At 42.9% G+C, this 27,907-nt stretch overlaps 1 protein-coding gene across 2 annotated transcripts; it reads left to right on the forward strand.

Annotated features, from left to right (window-relative positions):
* Positions 1-570: 570 nt before the first annotated feature.
* dcn (decorin) lies at positions 571-22,278 on the forward strand. 2 transcript variants are annotated; one of them, XM_037122045.1, is made up of 8 exons: positions 571-1,047; positions 8,435-8,670; positions 13,656-13,768; positions 15,192-15,405; positions 16,545-16,658; positions 17,109-17,202; positions 19,082-19,220; positions 20,715-20,915. In XM_037122045.1, exons 2-8 carry the CDS (start codon positions 8,454-8,456, stop codon positions 20,913-20,915), a joined length of 1,092 nt encoding a protein of 363 aa, XP_036977940.1. In that variant the 5' UTR covers positions 571-1,047; positions 8,435-8,453. The 2 variants fall into 2 exon arrangements, with proteins under 2 accessions (XP_036977940.1, XP_036977941.1); XM_037122046.1 differs by lacking the exon at positions 571-1,047 and having other exon boundaries at positions 8,454-8,670; positions 20,715-22,278.
* The last annotated feature ends 5,629 nt before the right edge of the window (positions 22,279-27,907 follow it).

The following is a 27,907-nucleotide window of genomic DNA, read 5'->3' on the forward strand; positions in this document are numbered from 1 at the left end:
CCCAGAGGATGAATCCTACCAACTTTGATGATTCCCTTGACTTTTTCCTCTAGTTTCACCCTGATGCTTCACATTTATGATATTAAGTGATGTCAGGATAATTCCAACTGTTAGATGGATTCCCATGAAAACCAAAACGTCGCAATATCAGTTGTTTTTTTTCTCAATATCGCAGAGAACTATTTGGAATCGCTTTTGCATTGGCTCTTTCACAAAATCTAAGATCATGTGGACAAAAGAATCAGTTCCCTCTGCCTCCCACAGAGCCCTGAAGTGCTCCTTCTCTGCTTTTTGGCCAGAGAACTCCAATAGACCCAATGGTCCATGAAGGCAACAGACCTAATCAAGATTTGGGGAATGGGGTTAAAACAGAGAAGGAGGTCTGATGGGGGGAGGTGCCCGTGTGAACAGATTAGACAAAAGTGTGAATGTGAATGTGTTTTTTCCTGGGGACACTCACTGTGGAGGCTGAATGAGGATGAATGACAGGCAGAGTGTGAAAGAGGGAGAAAGAGAGTTTGTGTGCAGCGATCTCTGCTCAGCTCCACACCGGACCTATCATTACCAGATGTCACAGTGAGGGTGGCTGCCAGCCGAATCACTGCTCATAGCCTTAAACTCAAACTCTTCTTCTCTCTCCTTCTTTTCTCTCTCTGCGCTCTCCCTTTTTTTCTCTTTCCTCCACTTCTTCTTCCTCTTCTTCTTCTCGTGCTTCTTCTTCTTCACGCTGTTTTTTGGAGCACGCACAGCGAGAGCGGGGCGAGTTCTCCACCAATTGTTTTCGGTCCTGAGAGGAGCTCGGCGGTCAGACCCCTCCCTCCTTCTGTCTCTCTCTCTCCCCTCTCTCTCCTCTGTCTCTCTCCCTCTCTCCTCCCCTTGTTGTGACAGAGCACACCTGCTTGATCTTGGCTACACGCGCTCCGAGTCCAATTACCCCATAGGCCCTCGCAGCCACTTCACAGTCTCATCCCCCCCACTCGACTGGATTTTTTGGGAGTCAAGCTCATCTCTCCTCAGCTCTCTTCGCCTCGCTTCTACTGAGAACAGGTAGGTTAATCCTTTAACCCTGGGGGGGGAGGTGGTGAGGTAAAGAGTCAGGCTTCACACATTTTTGACAAGATACAGATTAATCCTGAGAGAGTGGCTTGTTTTTTGTGGTGGATCTGCACACAAGACAAACTGTCAGTCAGGGCTGAAAAGTCACATAGTTCGCAGATGTCATTTTGTGGAGATAAGATTACCACACGTGTGTCTTTCTATTAAACTGGGTTTAAAGTATGTTTTTTCTTCATGAGTGTGTATTCTGGAAATGTTGCCAGGTCTTGTTCTTATGCTTTCCCAGTCCAGTCTGCATGCAGCTAAGTCAAAAGAGCAGCGGCTAGCGGAGGGGGTGTGGTAGCAGTGCACAGTTGATGCTGGTACCTCACTCCTCTGCCAAGAAAACATATTCATCCGGCCCGTCGTTAGCGTCCGAACTATCCTCCACTGAGTGCCGTGTGATGCTCTCAGCATTTTTTTTTTTTTTTAATGCTTTGCTCTCCGTGGCCAAGCGTCTGGACGCTTTGTTTGTTGACGGTTTGGATGTATCCCATATGGAAATGCATTCCTCGAGCTCGTGTTAGTTTTATAAAGTGAATCAGATTTGTAAACGTCAACACGAACAGCAAAAGGGGCTGAAGGAGGGGCAGGCGGGGGGAATGAGATTTTCTGCTTTCTAATCAGGCTGTTTGTTGACGTCAGTGGAAAAGAAATGATGATTTGTTGCATTAATTTGTTCCTTTTCTCTCTCTGTTTAGTTTTTCTTTCATTCTCTTTTCCTTCCCCTGTGGTGTTTGGGCCGTCTACAAGCAAACGAGGGAGGGAGGGAGGGGAAAAAAGCTGAAACAACAATGAGGATTTCTTTCTGTGCATGTCAAGACTTTGACTTGGAAAAGTTGTTTCTGCAGCTCCTCACACTTTCCATTTCAGCACTTCATTTAACCCCAATCTCTTATCTGTCTCGACTCTGCTGCCCTGTCTCTTCTCAGTGTGAACCTCCTCTCTTTTCCTTTTTTTTCCCCTCTCTCTCTCTCTTTTTTTTTTTGCTTCTGTTTCCACAGGAGCTAGAACAGGACCCAAATTGCTAGGGGCAACTTAAAGTGAGAGAGCTTTGAAGAGGAGATGAAGAAGAAGAAGAAAAAAAAAAAGAAGCCGTACCTGGCAAACACACAGTGCCATTAATCCCGTAATGGTACAGCTTCCTCTATCAAAGAGAGGTCTGAAGGCTTCCCGGCAAGCCACCACACAACTCTCAGCTAACTCATTACATCCTTTTTGCCAGCAGGGGAAAAAAAAAAAAAACTAATAAGGCTCAGCTGCTCTGAGAGAACCAGAGTGGGAAAAACTGAGACAAACAAAACAGAAACTGTGGGGCCTTCAGATTAGAATGGAGGCTAAACGTGGCACACACACACACACTTTCACTAAAATACACTCAAGAGCTATAAAAGCGCTTCGCCAGTTCATATTTTCGAGTCGAGCTGAGCAGATGTTGAACGGGAATGAGTGAGTGGAAGGGTTGGAGGAGACAAGGCCCAGATCTGCACTCAGGGGCCGCATTTTTTCCATCTGGACTTCAACTCTCTGGGTCACAAAGAGGCAAAAAAGAACAATGTGAAGTGAATGGACATCAGCCATGAAGGCTTTTCCTCCCCCACCCACCCCTCAATCTCTCACTTCACTTCTGCTCACCGGAATACCAGAAAAGTTCCACATGTCGGTGTTCCTCGCCAGAGTTTTTTTTTTTTTTTTAAGGGTCGGACAGAGAGAGAAAAATGCCATAAGCGATGGGCGACGGAGGGAAAGAGCACAGAGAAAGGGAGGAGGAGATGGAAAGAGAAGAAAGGGAGAGAAGGTTGGACAGTTCGTCCACGTCTGTGCAGTGCAGACTGTTGATAATGGGACTGAGGTTGATGGCAGGCCGACAGCTCTTCTCATGGAACAGATGAAATGTGGTTTAACCGCTCGCTGGCTTTTTTTTTTTTTCTCATGCTATGTCTGCAGACAACAGGCAATCTCTTCAGTAAAGCCTTCTTTACATAATCAACATGACTCCAACACTTAATATCACATTTTTGTTGCGTAAAAGAAATTGATTGTAGTGGTCAAAAGATCACAGGGAGTGTCTTGGGCATTCTCGACGCCAGACGAGACTCCTTTTACAAGAATGTTTTGGCTCTGGAGTTGTTTGTTGGCCGTGCCCTCGCATACTTTCAGATGTTCTCACTCACAAAAATCCCCCCCGACGTATCAGAAATCTGTTGACGACCACCGACTCCCGCCAGAGGAAGATCGACATTTAGGCATCATAATCAATCACGCTGGCGTGTCCGAGCGTATGTGTTTCCCGTAAAGAAGAATACCACGTGGGAAGAGAGCTCACATTAATTTGCTGATCGGGTTAAAAGGGCCACACGTGTTCTAAACGTCCTGTGGCCTTGTAAATACCTTCCAGTGATTCATTGCTGACAGACGCTCTGCAGAGGCAAGACGCAGGCCTGCGGAGAGCTAGAAGGGAGAGGGGTGGGATGGGAGTTGATGTCTGTTTCATATTGTTTCCCCCCTCACTGTGAGACGCGATCCGCTGAAAATCAAGACACCTTAATATTCAAGTCCGTTCATGCTGCAGAAGTTTTTTTTAATGAAGGGGTCGCTGATTGCTCCGGTGTCTCATTGATTTTCTAGGCCCCGGAGTTTTTGGTGAAAAGGCAGCGACAAAAGAGGAGAAAGTGACAAAGCAAAGGAGGGAAAATTACTTGACTCCCTCATGCAAGCTCTGCTTCCTGTCTGGGAATCATTAGTAATGCTGGGGCCAGACCAGGGGGAGAGAGTGAAGGGGAGGGAGGGAGGGAGAGGAGGAGAGAGAGGGAGATGAGACAAAAGAGGGACGCAGGAAAATTGACAAGGATGCCGCCGCCGCCACAGGAAATGTCAGCCTCCACCCCTTTTTTTTTTTCTCGGTCAGGCACCGGGATGATGGATCGCAGGTTTTTAAGAGACACCAGAGAAGAAGATGGAGATGGTTGGGGCAACATTCACCACATGTCCTTTTCTGGGAACGTTGTGGATTGTAAATCTTTTGAAAATGCAGACCCAACTTTCTCACAGATGCTCGTGCTGTTTTGCCTTCTGACACATCTTGTCTTCAGCCACCATGTGAAGCGTCTCAACAGGCATCTGCTGACCAAACAACGCCCCCTTTAAACTCTTCGACAGGCCTTTAAATGGTTGAGGTTTAGCACGAAATGAGTTACAGATTAACTTTTCATGAACTTCATCACCAACCCCAAAGTTTCCCAAAAGTCACCATCCAGCCTGAAATTTGCTAAATCCATCAGAAGCGTCGCTCTCCAGCGTGAGACTGCGATGTGAATGTGACCCTTTCTGAATGCCTCAAGTTGACCTGTATCCTTGTTCGCACTTCTCTCTGACAGTCTTCCCAGCAGGGAGCCAGGCTGTGCACCAATTCATGCCACATTGTCACTGATTAGTGTCAGTCCACTTCTTGAGATTAAAGCCTGTCCTATTTCCATCCTGTATGCTGGCATACAGCTGCAGACGTGAACCATCAGGAGAGCCAAACCAGGGCCTAGATATTTTTGGGGACCACTGAAACCTGGCACCTTTCCAACTCTTAAGCCTCCTATAAAGACACTATACAGTGCCCCGTCCATATCTCAACCCATGACCCCAACAGACCAACACTGTTCAGCCGTGCCAGGATTTGGTACTGGCCGTGTTCTCCGCATGAGGCCTCGCTGAGCAGATACATCATGAAAAGAAAGGGTGAACATGGTAAGAAAGAAGTAGAGATACAAATCAAACAACTACTAGGAATAAAGACGAGGAACACCTTTGATTCAAGAACAGAAAGTCGCATCTTCTTTGGAAAACGCTGATAATGACGATGTCGAGTGTGTATGATCAGGTCATGTTCCAGCTTGCACACATACACAAACACCGTGTCATGTGTGTTCAGTAGATTCTTCAAGTCGAGGTGTGTGTGTGGGTGGGGGTGCACCTGAACCTGCAGGGCCCGTGGACACATCTGAGCAGACTAATAATGAAAGAACCGACCCTCTGGGCACAGCAGGTTGTCTCATGCTTCGTCTTCAGAGGTTCATCCCAGCTGGGGAGAAGCCTTGAATTTCAACTCGTGCTCGTTATGAACGATTTCGCCACTGTGAACAGCAATAAATATCCACAACGTACGCCCCCCCATCTCTAAATTCCCTTATTTAATCGTATCAATACCGCTTATAGAAGTTCGTTCTGTGTCTGTGGCCACAAATTGGTAGTTAACGTCCCCAACGATAATCCCTAAGAATCTCTCGTACTCCTTTTTCCTGGTTTTATTTCAAAATCTTGTTCTAGTCTCATCATCAACAACTCCTGGGTCTGATTATGACTCACAAAGTCCCAGTAATTCTCGTCTTTACAGTAATGCTGAAGCCAGTAAATGCTCATGGAGCTTAGTTTTCGGATCGCTCTCCTCTTCTCTTTCTCTTTCTTTTTTGCCTGCCTGGCTCACATTAAAAGCCGGTGAAACGTTTATGGGCGAAGGTTGATGGATTGATGGCAGGACACATGGAGGGCCCGCCTGAAATCCTCCACCGGTGCACATGTGGATGTATATCTGTTTATGTGCTTGTGGCCAAGGGTCAACGCAGGGAGATAAGGGTCATTAATCAGCACTGAAACCTCTGTTACTTCATGTGCCTTGCTGTTTGCTGGCTTTGTAGATAAATCTGAACGTTCTGGCCTGCAAGAAGAGCCAGATGCAAGCAGCTCAGGACACGAGTACCTCCATGAGAAGTGGCTGTAAAAAAAAAGTTTCCAGTTTTGGCAATTTATGCATCACAGTACGAGACAAGCCCAACTCGTCTGGCATCAAAACCAGAATAAAACAAGCTATCAAAGGCATGTACGCGCAGTGCTTGACCCAGGAGTGCTTTATACCCTAAATCCGAAGTGACGGCGGAACGCTGACGCCAAGTTTGCAGACGAGGTTTTTGTTGGATTGAGCTTTGAGCTGCACTGAGATAAGAGATCCCGACATAGCCAAGATTACTCAGTCTGTCGAGGAGCCTGGAACAACGTGTCCTCTGGATCTACTGTATGTTCAGACTCTTTGTTTTAACGCCTCCCACTACTCCGTGTTTCCATGTGGGAGAAAAGGAGTTTTTTTTTCTTTTCAAGGGATAAACTGCATCCAGACGTTAAACATTGCGCGCTTACAGTTCCAGCGTCTGTGAAATCACCCTTTTTTGAGTATCTCTCTGTTTTTTTTCCTGCTTCGTAGCAACGGAGTGAATAAAGGAGCATTAAGAAGTCAGAGCCATCCCATCCAACACAGCTCCCCTCTGAGTGGAAGTGATTTTCAAGCTCGGTCATACTGTATGCAAGCACTGTAACCACTGGACCGAAGCTGTACAGTGTGTCAGAGTGGCGGCTGTTTTGTGGACAGCGACTATAATTACTGCTTGTGTTGAGAGTCCCTCTGAGGCGTGATCCCTCTGACCTGACGTAACCTGAATTTCAACTACATCAGCACATCACTTTTTGCTTTCAGTCTCTCCTGCTCTCAGAGAAAACATGGTTGAGAGCATTTGGAGGACTTAAACCTGTGCGTTTATTTCTGTTGCTCACACAGTCGACCTGTGCACATGCTTTAATCGCAATTAAAAACTCAATCTTTTGCTTTATTCATGCCTAAAATCATGCAAGTAACACAATTTTATGCACAGACGCATGCACATTGGCCATATAAACCAGCCCGGAGTCGCTTTCAGCTCTGGTCCAACTGATGGTTTTGGGTCAGTTTCATCATCCTGCTCATGATGTTAAGGTCAAGGTCCACTAAAACGCCAGCTGCGCCCAAATCAGTTGTTAGCAGCTGTGGCTCAAATGCGCCCTTCAATTATTGTGGCACCGAAAGGAAGGAGCGACTCTTGGCGACGCGTATGACAAGCAGATTGCTGGGTCTTTGAGACTCTGCATGCATTTCTGTGCGAGTGTGCGACGTCGTGTAAAAGAGGTCAGGGAGTTGGTTGTGGATCTCCGCTGTTCTGTTTGAGTTCGAGAGAGAGTCGTGCATGTGTCATCTGGGTTGTGGTTGTGTTTGGAAATAGACAACTACATAAGGCAGCAGGGTTCTCCCGGTGACAGCCGCTCCTCCGCTGTGTTTTGACACAGACAGGATGATAAAAAAGACTTTAATGGTGAGCAAATCATTTCTGTGATTCATTTACTTCTTGAACACAAGATGTAGTTCAGTGGTGTAAAGTGGGAGCCATGAAAATTTCCCATGAAGTGCATCAGTGTAAAAGTTGAAGCAGATGTTGCTTGTGCAGCAGTCGGCTGTTGTCTCTGTCTCTGTTGCAAAAGCAAATTACGTAGGCGTGTTATAGTATCCAGATGATTCAACAATAAACAAGTATCCTTTAACGAAGCAACAGCAAAACACTAGTACACAGTTTGATCTTATAGCACAGTGATTTCCAAACAGGGGCACTGCGTCAGTTGTGGGTATGTAGGTGGACAGATCAAGGGATTAAATAAAAATAACACGCACATACTTTGATGACATTTTTTGTATACTGTGACTGGGATTATGTGAAAGCTAGTTAGCTAAAAGCATGTAGTACAAGTCATTGATAGATTGATGGTTAAAATAGTTAGAGTAAGAACAGCTGAAATACTAGCTAGAACTAAACGGTTGAGATAGTTACTATAAATTAAGCATTATAGATAAATGGTAGTTATGATAGTTAAGAAATGTTACATGAGAGTGTGTGTTTTAATGTAAACAACCCACGTTCAAGAAGAAGGTGCTTTCATGTAATAGCTAAGCGGTCAAAACCATAAGCTAAAAACAATGGATTGTTAGCTTAAGTATGCCAGTGTTAAAGAATTGAAATAAGCTACTCAGAAGTATAAATACTTAATATAAGTGCTAAAAATTCATGTATTTTTAGTAACATAAGCATAGGTACCTCTACTCTTACCTTGCTGTCAAAGTAATATTGTGTAATTTTCTCAACCTCTGCTCTGTCACCTTTCACCTTCTGGCTAAAACTGACCAGTCAGAGCTCATTTGACCAGCCACGCTAAATTGTTACACCCAAGTGTTTAACCCTGGAGCCCTCCACCTCTGACCTTTGCCCTTTGACCCTCTGGACCTCAATCAGCATCTCCTGTTCTGTCTGTCTCACGCTGCCGTTGATTCACTGCCACGCTCAAAGTCCGTTTTCTCTCCCCTCTCTTCTTTCCCTCTATAACAGTCTATCAGAAACAGTCGAACCCAGTGTGGTATTTTCAAAACTAATCATAGACGGACTGTTCTGAAAATGCATCCACCCAAACCTTTGAACTGTGTCCTCTCTCGTCTCCCCAGGCTCCCTGCTCGCGGCACCATGAGGTCAGCCTGTCTCTCTCTGCTCCTTGTCACGGCGTGCTGGGCTCTGCCGCCCTTCCGCCAGTCCGGCTTCTTAGACTTCATGATGGAGGATGAGGCGGGATCAGGTTTTCCTACTGAGATGCCAGATGTAAGGCTCCAACCCATGCCTGAAGGACCCAAGTGCCCCTTCAGATGCCAGTGCCACCTGCGCGTGATCCAGTGCTCTGACCTTGGTAAGACAAGACGCCTCCCACTCATATTGAAGCCCACACACTCTCTCAATATATGTGTGACTCTTTCTTTGCTTTTTGGACTTCAGTACCTTTAATTAAATGCTCAACATGGAGCATTGTAGCGTTACTGGATTATTAACTGGGCTGATACTGACACAAAGGTGTAGTTAGTAGACAACCCAACATCCCAGTAAAGGGACAGAGTCACCAATCACTGGTCCCAAACCCAGATATGTTCAATTTCACAAAGATAAAAAAAGAAACAAAGGAACAAATTGTCAAATGTTCGAAACACTGCAAAGATAGTCAGGCTCACCTAATATCGGAGCTGATCCCGGCTGTTCTAGACAATGCTCGTAGCTTCCCGAGGTGCACCGCGGCCCATTTCAGCTCTCCCGTTTGTCACGCGTTGAATACACACCGAGTTAGAAGCAACCACCTATGAGCTTGGAAGTGTTACCTTTTCTTTTGTAGCAATTTAGCCATTTTAATGCCGGGGCTCGCCCTCTCCAAGAGCAAAACATGTTCACCAGCGACACTAGTTTGCGGGGGCTCGAACTCTGCATCCTGGGATTTCATCAACCAAGAGGACTGTGATTGGTCTAATGAAATACAATCGTCTTGCAGAATGATAACGGCCTCATCAAAACCTTCCTCCAGACCAACGCTGATACAGTCTCAAGCTACACTACAACGCTAAGACTACAGCCTGAAACACCTACTTCTGGTGTTCTGCAACTATTAATATAATAAATGTGCTGTGTTGAGTAATACAACCAGTTATCTTTATCATTTGTTCCAAAGCTCCTGAGAAAGAAATGTGTCATCGTGACTTGATTGCAATCATACACGTTGTGTAATGGTTCGCATCCATTTTCTCCGTCCGCGCCTCCATTTGGTGTTGCGAGCCGGATTCCAAACAACTGAGCTCACTCGGATGGATCACACGCTGAGGTTGGACGTGTGTCTGTGCCTGTTTTTTTATATCGCGCTTTTACTGTGCCATGAGTGACATGAGCGGAAAAAATAGTTCACTGACTTTACAAAACAGGGTCATTTGAGGGTTACATCATGTTCTGCCTTATTGTGATGTCCTCCAGAGGAACATGACACCAGTGTTGATATCCTAACTGCTCACAGATGCTATGAGCCATACACTCTGCTTCCTGTAGCAATTACATTATTTTCCTTTTCTGGGTAAACAGTTTTTTTAAAAACAACGTAGGTAGGAAAGTCCTGAAGGAATCCCACGTTTGTCAATGTAAAGCTTACTCACCGAGCTCAGAACACCAGATTTATGTTGTCGGCTTTTTAATTCGGCTCAGTCACAACAATTTACTCAATTGTCATCTTTGTTGTTTGGAGCTTATCCAGTCTGTTTGTTTAATCTGATATACAGCGTACACAAGCGCTTGAGTCATCTCGCAAACTTCGAGACAGAGAAAAGCCCCCGGACGCGTTTATTGTTGAGTGTTACAAGAAAGTGCTTCGCTTTGCAGTTGGGTTCGATGGTTTTTTTGGCTCTGGCTTTGTTTGGAAAGGAAGGGGCGCGAACTTCTAGGAGACAGACGGAGGGAGGGAGCGACACAGATGGACAAACTTGGAGGGATAAAATAAAAAAAGAGGAGTGGACAGACGACCAGCCCATAACCACTTTGGTTGAGTAAGCTCAAAAAAGGGGGCGAGATGGTGACATTAAAAAAAAGGCCTTTTAGAGATTCAGGACAGCAATTGCAGAGAGCATACAGACAGACAGGCAACCCGAGATAGGCAGGTGGCTCGATGTTGGGAGCCACAGACAGGCAGTAGGAGCCACAGACAGCTGGAGAGAGTGATGTTCAGGAAGAGGCCGGTTCCATTACATCAGTCCTCCAGCCGGGGCCCCAGTCGTCAGCAGCGCGTTCCCCCTGGAGACGCAGCTCCATGGCTGGATGCTCCACTCCTGTATCAGCACTGCTGGCCCCGAGCCTCCATCTGTTCCCCAGACCTGCTCGCATGCACGCAAACATACACACACACAGAGGATTTGAACTTATATGTATGAATGTGGACACACACAGGCCTGAGCATGACAGAAGAGTCTGCTCACCAGCCCAGAGCACCCTTTGTATCTGGCAGGACGACAGTAAAAACACTCAGGAGGGAACATTTAGCCTGGGGTACTAATGATTTGCGATTATAGATGAGTAAAAACTCTTTCTGGCAGAGTTGGCAAATACAGACTAACGCAACATCCTTTTGGTTGTTTTATTTTTTTTTAGATCAAAGGCTCAGTCGGCTTCTATAATTAAATAATTGCCTTTTATAAACAGCGATTGTGAAAGGTGTGTGGTTGGAGGGCGTTGTGTCTACCCCCCACACTTTGCCAACGGCCCACTGAAATTTCCCAACTTACCCAATCCCACGAGGCGAACAGGCCTCTGCTGATGCAGCGAGATCGACTCGACTTGCCTCGGCCCCAGCGCCAGACAACAAGAGGACATTACATAAACACAGGCATTAATACTTGGAAGTGCTGAACACGAGTCCAGTTCAGTCCAAAGCAATCATACGCTTGAGATCCCAATCACACTGATTTAAAATGGAGTGATTAACAGTGACTAGGATAGTTGGGGTGAGACTGAAAAGTCCCATTTTTCCTCACTCATTTCCTGCCAAGAGGCTATCAGCTGAAACGGGAGATGCCGACCGACAAATGATGGTCAGACAATTCATATGCACTCGTTAGTTCATGCTATTGGCATCACACACTGATTCTATTTACAGTACTAATCATATATGTCATATGGCCAAGTACTTGTCTGAAAAGCTGCACTCATTTGTCGCTAAATCCATCAAGATATCAGTTTCTTTGTACAACAGTTCCACCGGTTTTTATTTGAAATGAAGGAATTATTTCTACTGATTACAAAAAAATGCTGAGAATCACATAAAAATGAATTTGCAGTGATAATATTTCACTTTTTTTTCCACTTGAAAGGGCTGTGTAAGATTGGTGTTGCGCTGGAGGCTAGTTTATGTTAGCGGACTGTATTTCTAAGCTAACATTACAGACTGTCAACGGGCGCTGAGATGAGGCTGTCGCGACTGGAAAATCTAAGTCCTTTGCAAAAAGAAATCCACAGCTCATCTGCATCAAACAACCTCAACAAGTCGTTGGGGAAGGTAGAATTTCTTCCTCGTGTAACAATCTGGTCACATGTGACCAATAAAAAAGTGATTTATACCTGGAAATTGCTACACATGTTTATATAAGGCCCCTTTAAAATACTCTTGTGGATAATCAATTGCTCATTTGTGTTTTCCGCCCATTTGTCTCAACGTCTTCTGTTATAGGAAGCAGTTTCAAGGTGTGGTGGTCATGGGATGATTTATTTCTACTGTAGATTTTTGTGAAGTGTCTCCTTGTAGAAGGAAAGGCAACAAATTGGATACAAAAGTACATAAAATCTGGATGAAAGTTGGGTGTAAAGTTGCAAAACTGTATGTAAGAATTGGCCACCTGTCTTAACAGATCGCCAGAGGCCAACTGCTGCTAACTATCACTGGTGCCCCCAACTGGGAGCTCAGGGAAGTGTTGGTGCTGTTTAACGATCAGACTACCAACACTTAAGGTACAAACTGGTGAGGGATCGCTGCAACATAGAACATAAATGTCTTCTACAGTACCTCAAAAAAATTGTACATGCTTAACGTCTCCACCACCATTTTAAATTTTACAACCACTTATTTTCAAAGGGAATTCCAGCTATGTCGTTCTGTAAGACGATAATAAAAGAAAAGAATATCCACAACTGGAGCAGTAAATGCTGAGGTGGTCTGACTTTGAGAGACGAACAATAAAAAAAACAACGTGTGTGCAAGTACAGAGGTATACAGTGTGGCGCTGTAATGATGGCGGTGACCACAAACAGCTGTGATGGTTTGTGGGTCATCCGCTGCCGAGTTGGAAAAAGCTGACAGAAAAGCAAACCTAGCTGCAAGTGATGTTTGGGTGAGCTGAACAGAGGTCGTCACAAGCTTTCAGGACAAAATGTGTGCAGACACATGTACGTAGACTGGAGATACAGAGCGTAAGCTTCTTTGTCAAACAGTTTATTCTACGCGTCTTCCTCTGAAATGTAAACCAGCCCATGCTGAATGTATTTTTTTTGTGTTACCACGGATGCAGAAGTGCATACACCATGACTCCCAGCTGTCTCCGCTCTTTTACAAAACAGCCCGCTCAACCAAACAGTCTTTCACTACAGATGCCATCTTCTGTGTCACATCAGCCATGACGTGCCACGATAAAGTCCAAGCAAAACGATTTCAGAGTGAGCTCACTGTCCAGGTATGCAGTCGCTTACTTACTCCAAAGGAAATTTGTTTTAAGGTCCATTTCCACCATATGTGCCTCAGAGCAGAATGGGGTTTTATGGTGACATTCCAAAGGGACCGAATAACTATTTGATGTGCTCCAATCCCCTGTCATTGAAACTTTATGTAGCATGCTACGTTGACAATGCCGACCTTGTAATTTCACGTGTCGCTACTGTAAACTCTCTTTCTCTTTCCTGCTCATCTCTTTCTGTGCATGCAGCCCATAACAGTCCTCAAGAGGTCAAAGCCCTTCTGACTTTAAAGCAAGGACAAAAACAAGGATACGACAGTCTCTAAATCACTTAAACTTCTCCAACTTTAGCAGGAAATTGTGTGTCCACCGCTTAACGTAAAGAAATTTAATGAGAAAATATATATTCAGTACGTTTAACATACAATAGACCTTCTCCGACCATGCTGATGGAGACGAATAGGTATCCATTTCCTGTTGCGGTCAGAGCGTAGTTAACCTCTCGTCGCCAGAACCACGGCTGTCATCGTCTCGCCTCAAAACTCAGTTTTCCATCATCCATCATTCTGACGGATTTATTGCATTTTCACGCTTCTAACCCTCGTACCCTACTTCTAATTAAACAATCTCTCCCAAAAAATTCCTCCACCAGGACTGAAGGCTGTTCCCGCAGAGATCCCAGACGACACCACCCTGCTGGACCTGCAGAACAACAAGATCACGGAGATCAAGGAGAACGACTTCAAGAACCTGAAAGGGCTGCATGTAAGAGACATTATACTTCCATGTGTGCAGCTCAATGTCAGTGTGTTATTCCTAAAGTTATGTAATGTGGTCTTATGCAAGCATAGAAATCTCACTTCAACACAAACCGTTTATGATCCCCATGAGGACGCATCTTGTTTTTAAGCGATGCATTTATCGTTCCCCTACTGTTCTTTAAAGAAATTTCCCACTGTAGCCAAACTCCGCAGGACTCTGTAGACTGTTGGTATAAAACCTGTCATTGGGCGCATTTCCCCACCCTCTTTCCGTTATCCGAGTGGACTGTTTCCATTCCCAAGTAAAACAACAACCTAAAAGCTCAAACGTGCAAGTTTCGCTTGCACCAACCTGTTTGCTAAAGGCACAAATGTATACAAGATGGCAGCTGTTACCTTTGCAGGGGCACCGTTGTTGCATCCTGGGTTAAGCACCGCATCAGATGATTGAGATTGTTTTAAAGACATGCAGACAAAGCCGTGGCGAGACTCGCTGCTCACTGACTGCTAACAGCTAACTAGCTCTTTTGCCAGTTTCAACACATATTTGAAGTTCACAATGTTCATCGCGTCCCCCATCAATGGCAGGTTAACTGCGTCGTATTTCCCTTATGTCTCCTGCTGAGTAGCCAGCTGTTGACATAAACTGTAGAAATAACACGAGAGGATGCACTCTGTTGTTGTCAGTGCAAGCAATGATTACACAAACATTCATACTGACAAAAATCCCTTTCGCCCCCAAGGGCAAGATCTCTGTGCCGCCCAGACGCAAGTTCCATCCACATAGTCACCCAGAGCACCTTTTTCCACCCGTCCTTATCATCATTACACCAGCGCTCCTGCAGTCACCAGGTGCATGGAAACTATTCACCCGTAGGCTTTAAACCCTCGCAGCTTCAAACGCCTCCAAACTTTGCAATAAATACCTCTGTCTGACGGCCGGAGCTGTTTCCAGTGCAACTGGCCTCTTAAGGGAACTGACCACATACCTCACATTGCCTTGTGTCTGCTTACATGAGAGTGGAATAGCAGCAGAGAGAGATTCCTCTGAAAATGCATTAGCGATAACTCCAGAGTGCACTTGAACTTGGCCCTTCCATCTTGAGAGCGCAGGCAGGCAGGAGGGTTTAACATCTGCCGAGTGTCTTGTTTTCGTGGATTCTCATCTGGGAGGAAGAGATTATTTTTTTAAAGGGCCCATGGTGCATTTGTAGCCGGGAATGTTTCTGAGTGTAAGTAAAAAACAGTGAAAGCCACAGAGGTGTAAAGTTTCCAATAAAGTTCAAATTCCATAACAATAGAAGTTTAAACACCGATGTGGATTTAAACAGGGACAGGCTGGATTTGGCAAAAAAAAAACTGCTGCCGTGTGTTCACAAACACCGAGTGCTCTATGGTTCCAATCTCACTGGTGCTCTTCCTCGCAGGCTCTGATCCTGGTCAACAACAAAATCACCATCATCCACGCCAAGGCCCTGAGCCCACTGACCAAGCTGCAGCGCCTCTACCTTTCTAAGAACATGCTCAAGGACGTGCCCGCCAACATGCCCAAGAGCCTGCAGGAGCTGCGCATCCACGAGAATGAGATCACCAAGATCAAGAAGTCCTCCTTCCAGGGGATGTCCCATGTCATCGTCATGGGTATGGAAACAAAAAATACAGATATTTATTTCAAGCAGTTTGAAGTGGTATGACAGTGGATGCAACATATTTTTCAACATGTAGGTCACATACATAATCAAATAGCGGCCATCATGCCTAGGGTGGGAGGATCCAGTCATAGGATAATGTTATATAAAAAAGTCATATAAACGTAGGGAACTGGAAACATCATTAGCATTTTACCACTTCTTGATTGATCAGCAGCTGAAATGATAGTCGACGTGACATTCATTAGACTTACAATCAGAAACAAAGCAGAAAAATTGGTGAAATAAGTCGTAAGATGTGATTCTTTGTGCAACATGCTACAGAAATTAGTTGAGGATTCTTTAGCAGTGCACATTATTTTTCCAAGGCGTACAATGGAGCCACTTGAATCAGGGGGAAAATCTGTGTTTCCAAACACACAACCTGCCTCTGGTGAACTTCAGCAGCTGTAACAAGCTGCAGCCTTCACCGAGGAGGATGTTAACAGTCATTCTGTCCAGACTTCTTTTATTTATTGGTTAAAGTAGGTTCTTGCGTGGGAATGGGAAATTTGATTGATTTTCATTTGGAAAGAGCAGATGGAAAGTTTGCTTCACGGCATTTAACTGTTGAGACAAGACTTGCAAATCACAGACTGGAAGTGCTGAGGCTGCTTCAGACTCTGGTAGCCTGTTAATGCTCGATTACACAACATGTGTTTTCTTTTGATTCAACCAAAGAATCAGAATATTTGTCCTTGATCCTCCGTCCCCGTCATTTTGCCCCACTTTGCTGACACTTTGACAACTCCTCTCTGACTGTAAAACTTCCTGTTCCACAAATTAAAAAAGGTGCCATTGCCGGGTGTGAACACGGTCACTTATAAATGCAACGATATGAGAATCACGCGCCGAGACAAATCAGGGAATCTGGCGCGGAGAAAGGCTCCTTTGAAAACACAAGCTAATCTCTTGCCAAAGACTTTGTTTACTCATGACTCAGCTCGATGTTCCCGTAACACACCAGGAGAGGAATTAACTTCATAGACGTGATCAATTACTGCTGTTCTCTGTTTCCTCTTCTCCTGTTTTGTTTTTTTTTCTGTGCTCTCATTCGTTTTTTTTTTTTTTTTTTCATTCATTTCTTTTCAGAACTCGGTTCCAACCCGTTGAAGAGCGCAGGAATCGACGCCGGTGCATTTGCTGACCTGAAACGGGTGTCTTACATTCGCATTGCAGACACTAACATCACAGAAATCCCCAAAGGTAACGCTCTAATATCTCTGTCCACAGAATTAATACCTAAATCGGGGAATTTGGCCTGATTCGTGTCTGATCTGGTCAGGCTCTGCCAAGAATAACAATCAAAGAATGCACGCTTGGATTTAAGTCTGCAGTGAAACAATGGGCTCAATGTGAAAAAACACACAAATTGCACCGCCTAGAAATGCAAAACTAGGTCAGGGTGGGAACGATTATGGTGTGTTTAGTAAAATGATACATGGACTAAGAATCTTTTTGGATTTTACTGACTTAAAAACAGCCACTCTTTGATAATTGGTCTGCACTTTTTGACCTGAAATTAAATGCTACACATTGTTAACCGCCTGTTTTCAAGCTTAAGTGGCTTCATAATGTCATGTAAGCTTCTAAGGTAGATGTTACTTAAGTCATCATCATGTTCACAGAGGTAATTCCTGTCTTGTGGTTTGTCAGGCCTGCCCAGCTCCCTCTCTGAGCTCCACCTGGATGCAAACAAGATCACCAAGGTGACAGCTAACAGCCTCAAGGGCCTGAAGAACCTGGCCAAGTAAGAATTATGATTCATGTTTACCTTATAATTTCTTTTTGATTTCAAGACTTGAAGCACACCTAACTATGGCTGAAAAGCAACCACAATGGACATAAATGCCAATTACGGTGTAGTTGTGCACTGACAAGTCATGTCTACTGTTGACATAGTGCACTGTGTTTACTTTTACTGCTGAAGTTTAACCATTATGTTTATCTGTATCATGCTAATCAAGCACAAGCAGGCAGTCATAAATCCATTAGATTAACTGAACATCAGTTACACTGCCCTTTCAATCCATCTACAGCATCTATCTGAAGTCAGTATAATGCTAACAGTAGAAACCATTAGCTACTGGACGAGACCAACTGAGGCCATGGCTGTAGCAGATTGAACTGAATTTAGCAAGAATTATTTTGTTGCTCATGAACTTCACCTTTAGTTTTGTTGAACTTGAGCAACATCAGTTTACACAGCTGTAAGATATCCATCAAAAAATTGCTAACATTAGCCACGTGCTGCTGCTCGTAACAAACAACAGTAAGTTTAGTTTTGGTGTGATGATATACAGCTGTATTTATCTTGCGTTTGCTAACTTAGGGTTAGCAAAAACATTAGCCAACATATGTTACTGGTCAATCAGCTACTCATTTGCATGTGTTTAATTGATAATGAATTTAGAATTTCATTTACACAGGTATCTATCTAAAGTTTGCTAACATTAGCTGACGTTAGCATGCATATGTTAGGTGTATACCGGTCACACCAAAGTGTATTTACAGAGTTGTTTTTGAATCATAATGAATTTAGATTTTTGTTTGTGTAAAGTTTGTGTCATTTTAACTTAGTGTCAGTTAATATCTAAAGTTTTCTAATATTAGCTCACATTAGCCACCATCTGCTAAGCTACTGGTCATACCAGACTAAGTAAGGTTGCAGTGTGAATCTGACTGTTTATAGCAAGTTGTATTTTACTGCTAATGATTTCAGCTTTTCATTTCAAAGAGCATCATTTCTTCTCTCTAAAGTGTGCTAATGTTAGCCACCATATGCGAAGCCTACTTGTAAAACCAGATTAAGTAAAGGTTGTAGATTGAAAAGCCTTTTGCGTATCAAGCAAGTTGTTTTATTGCAAATTAATTTTGCTTTTCATTTGTAAGAAGGATGTTTGTGTTGATTTCACTTTAATAATGTGAGTTATTGTCTAAACTTTGACTAACATTAACCCCCAGGCCTACTGTTCACACTATGACTAAGTAAGTGATAGTAGTGTTGTCCAAGCAAGATTGCAAACAAATTTAACTTAATATTAGTCAAAGAAAGTTAGTGTTATTCCATCGCTCATATCTGAAAGAGTTAATTGTCTAGCTTTAAAACATCCCTTTTGGAGACGTGAACATCCATTTCTCATTCTGTTAGCTGGGTTTTTCATGCCGTTTTCATTCTCTTCTTTTGATGTGTATCAGCTTTACGAGGACTCTCCGTTGCTGAATGATTTACTGTAGCTGTAACAAAACCTTAGACTTAAACAACAGTTTTGGAATAATCAAAATAACTGGTTTAGCTCGAAAAAAGTGGATAAACTGTGTTTATAAGATCACTGCTTGGATTGTGCCAACGATGGCATACCAAACAAGAACAAAGAAGGCTTTGATGAAGCATTAGCAGAGTATGTTGGACAGGGATATGAGTGAGGGATGGTTTTTCTTTCCCTTCTTCTCATTATCAAGAAATAAACTGGTAAAGTAACGACCTCGATGACAGGTGTGGATTCTTGCTGTGAGGTAATGATAATTTTGGCAGCCAGAGATAAACATCAATGTAACTTGGCGTTTCTTGCGTCCTACACATTTGCACATTTCCGCATCTTATTTCACTTAATTTTTTTTCCCTGCAGGCTCGGTCTGAGCTACAATGAGATCAGCTCTGTGGAAAATGGCACCCTGGCTAACGTCCCCCACCTGCGAGAGCTGCACCTCGACAACAACGCCCTGACCAGTGTTCCTCCCGGCCTGTCCGACCACAAGTACATCCAGGTACACACTGTTCTGATTACAGCACTCGTACATCTCTTGCACATGACATTAACCCAGGTCTGATCACAGGAACCTTGTTTTTGTAACCATTTAGTTCCAGCAAATTACCTCTGCTCGAGCGTCATGGTTATGTTTCTCATTTTCTTACAGTGTGACCACACACAGCTCATTTTCTCTGATCTGAACCATACGCGAAAGGTTTACTCTGTCGCATTTTTTTGCGTTTGGTTTGTTTAGGTCGACACTGCCCGATTACAAGTCAGCCAAGGCTTCCATAACAAAAGTCACATGGATTCACTCAGTTTGTTTATTGGGTAAAGTGTTGGTAGCCTTTAGGACTATAATGTTACAGATTTAAGCAGTAGGGGGGACTGTAAACAGACCCGATCAGAGGCCCTTTTAGCTTTAATGTCATAATTTCATTAAGCTTCTGAAGCTTGTGTAACCGCCGCATCAAACTCGTCCCCAATAAACCTTTTCGAGGTAATTTCCTGTAGTTTACGTGGATTATTAGTGCAGCATGGCTCTCGAACATCTCTTTGCAGTTATTTTGTGAGTTCCCAAGTTTTAATAGATCAATGTGGTTCTACTGAAAGCAGGTGTTAAGTAGGGTTTTTATTTCAGGAACTGCTCAAAATAATGATGTGCTTAAGTGACACGTTTTTGTAATCTTTCTTAAATTACTTTAGCTCTTTTTGTTCTTTGTCTTCTGTCCTGTTCCATTGTATACAATGGAAATTGCGATTCATTATGACTTTCTATAGTGTGGTGTTTTTGGAATCTGTAATTAGCATTATATTGTCTGTCCCAGTGACTTTGTGGCACTTCCGTCCTTTAGTCCCTTCTTCGAGGATCCTTCTCATCCCCCTCAGTGCTGCTTAGATGCATGATTGTTTTAGACACTCTCATGTTAATATGTAAGGACACTCCCACACAGTTTAACTGTCTGCAACTCCCCTCCAGTTCCTGACGACAACACAGTTTCATACTGTTTTACTTTGTTTATATGGACCCCGCCACCTTTCTAGCCTCAGACAGTGTTCTAGGGACCTTATTTTCCTCTGAGAACAGCTTGTTCATTCAGTTATTGAAAGATACATATATAGTTTGGTATTGTAACCTCATATCTTGTTCAAAACTATATACGGTAGTTATTATCCAGACCTTATCGTAGGAAGACAGAATGTCCGGGGAGAGTCATATTTTTCTGCCACAACATCCTTTCACAATAAAAAATTATGCAATAGGTTGTAAAACTTTGAATGAATCATCCAAAACTACATAGTTCCCCTCTGAGCGTCGTGCAGCATCAAGTCCTGTAGTTAAACAGAAAAAAAGAAAAAGGTCATTTTGGCTGTTTTGACCTGTTATTATTCATTTAGGTGACTTATTATTATCTTCTTCATCTGCTTTATTTTGGAAAAACTAAATTGTTGCCACGTACATCCCCACTCAGTGACTTGAAAGCTGTCATTATTCAAAACCCTCCTCTAGGTGGTCTACCTCCACGCCAACAAGATCTCCGCCGTGGGAACAGGCGACTTCTGCCCTCCCGGCCTCAACAGCAAGAAGGCCATGTACTCCGGCATCAGCCTCTTCAGCAACCCCGTGCCCTACTGGGAAGTTCAGCCAATCACCTTCCGCTGCGTCTTCGACCGCTCCGCCATCCAGCTCGGCAACTACAGGAAGAAGTAGAGCGCGTCTCCCTCACCTCCCCCACCCGGCGCCGCGCCTCCACGAGGAAGTGTGTTTGTAAATGAGTGTGTGAAAGTTTTTTGTTTTTGTAAGCGTGCGTGTTCGACCACAGCGCCCCCCCCTCCCCACCCCCACGCAACACTGACCCCTACCAACACTGCCTCGCCCACCACAAACCACGATGTCATCAAATCCACGCGCTCATTTCCAAAACTTAAGTGGACATGGACCTCAAACGCGACATATCATTTCATTATTTAGCTTCAAGGTTAGCAGATACGGCTTACAGAGCAGACGCCTGCATACTATGGCGATGCTTTCACACACACACACACACACACACACACACACACACTTCAGTCATAGAAGCAGTTAACCAATGCTGTAACATATTACTGTGCGTAATATTTGGCTCAAATTCCCGAACACAAACGATTCGAACATATCCCAGTTTTTCTCGACGTTAAGTATGAATTATAAGCGAGCTGACCTGTAGAGCAGGCAGCGAGGGGTTTTTAACTTGTGTTTTACAATACCGTTAACAACTGGTATACTAGAATGTACTAGATATTACCTGTGTACTAGGACTAGCATTCGAGAGTGTAACACTGCCACGCTGCACTCCGCGAAAGAACTCCGAGTTTTTCTATTTGTATTGTACTCAATTCAAGTAGAGATAAAGAAAAAAGAAAAAGAAAAAAAATGCGACCATGACATTGATTTCTTGTGCTTAGTTTCTGGGGTTGTTTTTTTTTCACACTTTTTTCTTCATCACATTCCACCATCCATCCATCCATCCATCCATCCATCCCTTGTTTCCTCTCCTGGTGTGATGTTGTTGTTCCATAAAAATCAAGGTGAAAATAGCTTCTAATAAAAAAAGAAAATGAAATAAAATGTAGAATAAACCATATATGTTTTAAACAGAAGCCATTCCCAAAGATTTATATGCATGCTCTTATTTTTTTTGTTTTGTTTTGTTTATCTTTTCAACTTGAACCTGGTGCTTTCTGGAATCTCTTGTTTAATGCCTGTATGTGATTTCTCTCCGTGTTTCCTTTTGCCCTTTATCTCCTTTTTTTTGTTTTTTTGTTCAAGAGTCGAGGAAAAAAATTGGAGGGTGTACGTGGACTGGCATGCCCACTGCAGCCATGTTGGTGTGAATGTTGTATGTATAGACGCTGTATATAAATGCTGTATAAAAAAACCTCTCATTGCTTAAAGGCACAAGCACTTACCATAGCTCAGACTTAATATATCAGCTACAAAAGGTGTTCCTCTTTTTTTTTTCCTCCTCCCTCCCCGGAGCAGGGGCTCCAGCTAAGGTGTCCTAAACAAAATAAAAATACTAATGGAAAATGTAGCTGTTTTTGATGGATGTAATGAGCAGAATTTGCGTTATTATCGATAAAATGTGCAGAAAGATTTGTGCACCTGGTCACTGGATGGCACCACAGCTCAAAGACAAAGAGGGCAAGCGGCTTCCTGGTGAACAAGGGCAAGAGGAGGCACAGGTAACAGGTGAGACACGTTCACCAGTATCTACACTGTAAGGCTGAGAAGTTGTATTTACTCTACATGTCAAGGAGACTATTTACTTCAAGCTGTGCAATCGAAAACATTTTAACATCTTAAAATTACATGACTTGGTATTTTTGACTTCATTGCTTTCCTCATTTTTTAAAAAGTGAAGTCACTTTGTCATTTTTTACAGTAATCAGCTTACTTTAGCATAGCTTAGCATAGAGACACAAACTAGCCTTGCTCTGTTCAAGGTATCAACCAAAATGATTGTTATACACTGTACATTTTAAAAAGTTGACTTGACTCAGTAACTTAAATTAACTTAAATAAGTCAGGAAACAGATTACCTCAGAATTACCGAGCTTAACAGTTCAAACAGCTTAAAATGATAATTCTACTTCACTTGTTGATTCTGACTAAAGTCACTTTGTCAGATTTTACACATCAAGTGCTTCGGGTACTTAGAAAACCATTTGACAAAGACTTGAAATGTCAAATAAAGTCTACTTGGTTGACCCAATCAAAGATATTGATTACACTATAAAGGCGGACAAAAGGAAAAGTGGATATATAACTTTAAGCTGTTTAAACTTTTTACTTCTTACAACCTAAATGTAATAGTCTACTTTACTTGGTATTTCTGAGGTAATAGGGCTCCTGACTTTTTAAAAGTAAGGTCAACTATAAAATGTACAGTGCTGTGAGGATCTCCTGCGATATTTCAACCCATATTCCAAAACACATCTGCAAAACTGATGGCTGCTGTTTAAGATACATACATTAAAAAAAAAAAATTGTCTAAACATATTGAGGCCTCATGAGAACACAAAGTCATTAACCATTTTCACTTTATGTGGTTTCCTCTTACAAATTTATGTTTTTTTGTCATCTGGTAAGAATGAGTCACATCACAGATGTCACAGGATGAAATCGAGACTGTTGATCATCAAATTTTGGCTCAGGATATTAATTTAATGGAGTGAAATTAACTTAAATCAATGACAATCTCTTGTTACAGCCAATGAAAAATGAACACCTTTATTAATTTATTCCCTCTGAGGCTTTGAAAACCATATTTAATGGGAAAAGAAAGAATTATATAACCACTAGGTGACACACGGTTCTTTTTCCAAGTGCAGTTTTCCATCTATTTTCTATATTCTCTTATCCTTGGAAGGGCTCCGGGGGCTGGAGCCCTTCCCAGCATGTGTTGGCTGAGAGTCAGGGCCCATGACAAGCTGCGCTGTGTACATTTACAGGATACTATATGCATCTATATATACAAATAGACCAGACAACGCATTCAGTTTAGAGCCTCCAGTCCAGCGTGCCTATGGTTTGTGTGGGAGGAAACCGGAGCTCCCGGAGGGAAATCACACTGATACTGACAGGAAGAACGTAGAAACTCTGAACCGGCCAGCAGGTTTGATAACACAATATGTGGGGAGACAATGTGAATCACTGATCCACAGAACCAAAACACCCATGAGGGAAAAAAGTTTGAGGGTTTTTTAAAAAAAATCAGACGTATGGTCGAGTGATCCAGCTGCCTCCGCGGCCTCTAACTTATATTAATGGGGTTTGTGGACTCAAGTAAAGAAAATATTTGCACAAGGACCATTTCTGGCCTCTGAGCCACAGCTGATTTATAATCCTTCAGTCGTTTAAAAAGGCTGTAATGGGAATATTTAGGTTAAAAAAAAAAAAGAAATGGATCTCCCTCGAGACATGTGGTGGTTGAGACTCCTGCCTTGTGGAAGCAGGTTGTTTCTTGTCTCTTAACGTTCACATGGATCCAGTTCTTCTCACATTTTCCATTGTATAGTATTCTACAGAGTCCCAGAAGTGACACATGTCAATAACATCTAATGAACAAAATAATGCGTGAGAGTTAAGACATTAGGTTTTATTCATTTTTAAGATAAGGTACCAGCATTGTTCGGCACAAACTTTGATTTTTAATATTCAAATATCTTGCTTTTCAGTCTTCGACAGGGCTGTGTTGACCTAATGATTTATCTATGTCATGTTTTTCCCTTGCACCACAACATTAATTTCAAGTTTTCTGTTTTAAAAATCTAGCAGTTGATTTAACTACTACTACTTGTATCGTTATTATCAGTATTAACTTGAGTTTTGGCCATTTTCTTAAAAAAAAATGTATTCATCACTAGACACACACCTCGAACACTCATCTTCTATTTTTATTGCAACTTTTGATTTTTCACTGACAAGATGATACCAAAAGTATTAATGTAAATGTCTGCTGCCACAACACACTGCTTTCTTCTCCTTTCTCCTTGTTAAACACACCTAAACCAATCAAATGGTTCTCAAAGTCATATAAGCAACAAAGAATGGGAAAATGTCTGATGAAGTCAAAATATTGGGAGGAAATCAAGGTTAAATTGTAGGTAAAAACTCCCTCGTTAACTTAAAATCCTCACTTTGTGGAGTTAAATTACAAATAACTCAAACAAACTACCCAAAAAAGAAAGCAATGATAAAAAAAGAAAACATTTAAGAGTTATGATTGGCTCGAAATCCTCCCCCTCTGATATGACTTGGGTTTTTTTTTTGCAGGCGAGGACAGACTGAAAAGCATCAGTGTATGAGAGCTGGCACTCATCCCAGCGCCTCAGACTCAGTTCAGCACAGCAGCAACATGAATGTACTTCGACATGTTGCCCCCATGTGGCGGTCATCAGTACAGCGCGCTCTGTCGCCCGTCTCTCCGCCTTACAGCACACACATGCATAAGCACGGTGCAACCTGATCTCCTGAACAGACGTCTATCTCCTCCACCATAAGCACTTAGACTTATTGCTTTAGGCCCGCTGCCAGTGTTTATGTGTGTTGTTGGTGCATGTGGACTGAAATGTGTCTGCAAGGTTTCAATTAATGTGTAAAAAAAAAACAAGAAAACGAGATGATAATTCGGGGGGAAAATGTCTGCACATACATCGACTTAATCCAGAGCATATTTGCACAGTCACTTATAGCTTTGTGTGTGTTTTCACGTGCACATGTGAGTGTGTGTGTCTGTGTGTGTGTGTGTGTGTGTGTGTGTGTGGGTGGGTGAAGTGCCGGCCTTGTGGCGCTTATGCAACCAAAGTAACCTGAGCTGCCTCACCATGTCGACAGCAGAGGACTGGTGAGATTCTGCAGGAAAGCAGATGTTTCACGGAGTTTTGCAGACGGTTAGCTCACACTGCGAACCCCAAAGCTTAATCAAATGCAACGTACGGACACACACACACAAAGCGCTGATAACTGTCTGAGTACCTGCAACGTGATGCTGTGACCAACAACCACAGCAATGCGTTGAGCCCTGCAATTACACTTTGAGTGTTTTATGTGAAAAACAATACATTTTTAGCAAGGTAGCTTGCACCAAATCCCATAATCCCTTAAAGAGATTGCGAGAAAAGACAGTTTGTGCGATACAGGTAGGTGCTCGAGGAACAGAGGCCCGTGTGTGTGCTAAGCAGATCCCCTCGTCTCGTTGTAGTGCCAGGCCGCTCCCGTCGCACATGTGAGCCCATGCGCTCAAAAGGTGAGAGAATGATTTGGCCCGCCTGCGGATGAGTCTCTGTTTTAAGCACAGTGCTTACCACGCGGCCACATGGTCGGAACAGAAGGTGGTGTCTGGGTGCTGTCTGAGATTTTTATTAGAAGCCTCTGTGTGTCGGTGCCAAGAGGTCCAAGAATATCCCTGTTTGCTAAGATGCTTGCTCGAGTCTCCATCTGTGCAGCTCTTGTCAGAGCATGTGCATGCATGTCTTAGTTGTGAAGTTTGTTTGTTTTTTTTTCTGCGCTCATGTGCTGTTATTTATGTATTTGTGGATGTAGATGTGTGAGGTTGGTGACGAGGAAGAAACATTTCAGGGAAGATGGTTGGCGCTGCATTCTGACGCGTGCCTGTTTTTATCTCCCATGTGTCATACGTGATTTATATCCAGCACCGACTGACTCACTGTTCCTGCGAATCATGAAATCAGAAGTTAAAATAATCAGATGGCAATATTTTGATTAAAAAAGCTGAATGCAGAAAAGGTAAAGATTCATTCCAACAGCTGACATTTTCTGGTGGTCGCTAGCGAACATTATCTCTATGTGTTGGTTTTTAACACTTTTAGAGTGATGTGGCGATCATGTTTCTTTGTAGGCTAGCCCAAAAGTTAACATGGCACTGCTTCCCTCGACAACAGGCCTGCAGGATTTTTTTTTTTTTATTGGATTTTTGATTACCGCTGGAAATAATCTCAAAGTTTGTGATACTTGCAGGTTTTGTTCTTCAAGATAATCTACACAGATCAACGCCAATTTCGTTATTTTGAAGTGTAAATTAAAATCTCTCAAATTAAAAAGCTACCACCACCACTAACCATCTCACCGCACAATTTCTATACAAGTTTTCTAAAAACTGATTAATCTCCAAGTTGTATAGTTAGATTTAGAACAGTTTGTAACTGAAGTCGACCTGTAAAGACGGACTGGTGAGTAGACAAGTCTCCATGTTTGCTGTGATGACGTTTACTGCTGTGACGGCCTCAGTAGTATCACTTAGCCACTTGTTAGCAACCTCTGTTTTTTAGACACGTAAGCATTTTACTATTAAATTGTGGGACGTTTAATGACTTACTTTATGTCATAGAACAAAACATCTTGGGTCTGTGGTGAGCATTTAACCAAACAAACTATTTAAAAAAACCTGTCAACTTTGAGACGAGGGAACAGGAAGTGCAAAAATAATCATTTCCGGGTTGAACTTCTTCATCCCAAAGAAATACTACACAGTGGATGTGCTAGTCAATGCCAACACTGTTTTACATAACCTACAACTGCAAAATTTATATTAAAAAAAAAAAAAAAGTAAGCTAGTGGTGCTAGCTAAAAGCTTAAAGTTCAGTTCAGTTAGCTGGCCATGCTAACGTCTTACATTAGAGTAGAGTAACATACTGTTTAATCTGTTTCTTACACTTTACTACAGTGTATATTTTTGAGTATACGAAGGCATATATTATAACAAAACCTTTCCAAACTCTTTGAGGGACTGGGGATTTTTATTAGAAGCCTCAATCTTTAAAAGCAACACTGAACGCGAACATGAGGTGGACCTTGCAACAGATTGATAGCACAGCCAGTGTTACAACAATAACATTAACCACAATCAAAGATATTATGGAGGATGTGGCGCCACAAAGTTTGCGGTGAGCTTGATTCTTTATCTCCGAACAAACATGAGCCTTTCAGACTGTTACGAAACCGAGACATCTGACTTTTTTGTTCGAGGTTCCACAACTTGGTGTTATTTTTAATCCTGAGCAACACTGTCATAATAAAAAATACATAAATTATGAGAACAATAGTATCAACAATGAGAACACATTTGAGGGGATAAAGCAGGCTGACTCAGCAAAATGTCGGCGTTGGAATGGCTTCAGTCTGGTCAAGAAAACCGCTGC

Source organism: Acanthopagrus latus, chromosome 14 (assembly GCF_904848185.1).
Source record: "Acanthopagrus latus isolate v.2019 chromosome 14, fAcaLat1.1, whole genome shotgun sequence".
Taxonomy (NCBI): Eukaryota; Metazoa; Chordata; class Actinopteri; order Spariformes; family Sparidae; genus Acanthopagrus; species Acanthopagrus latus.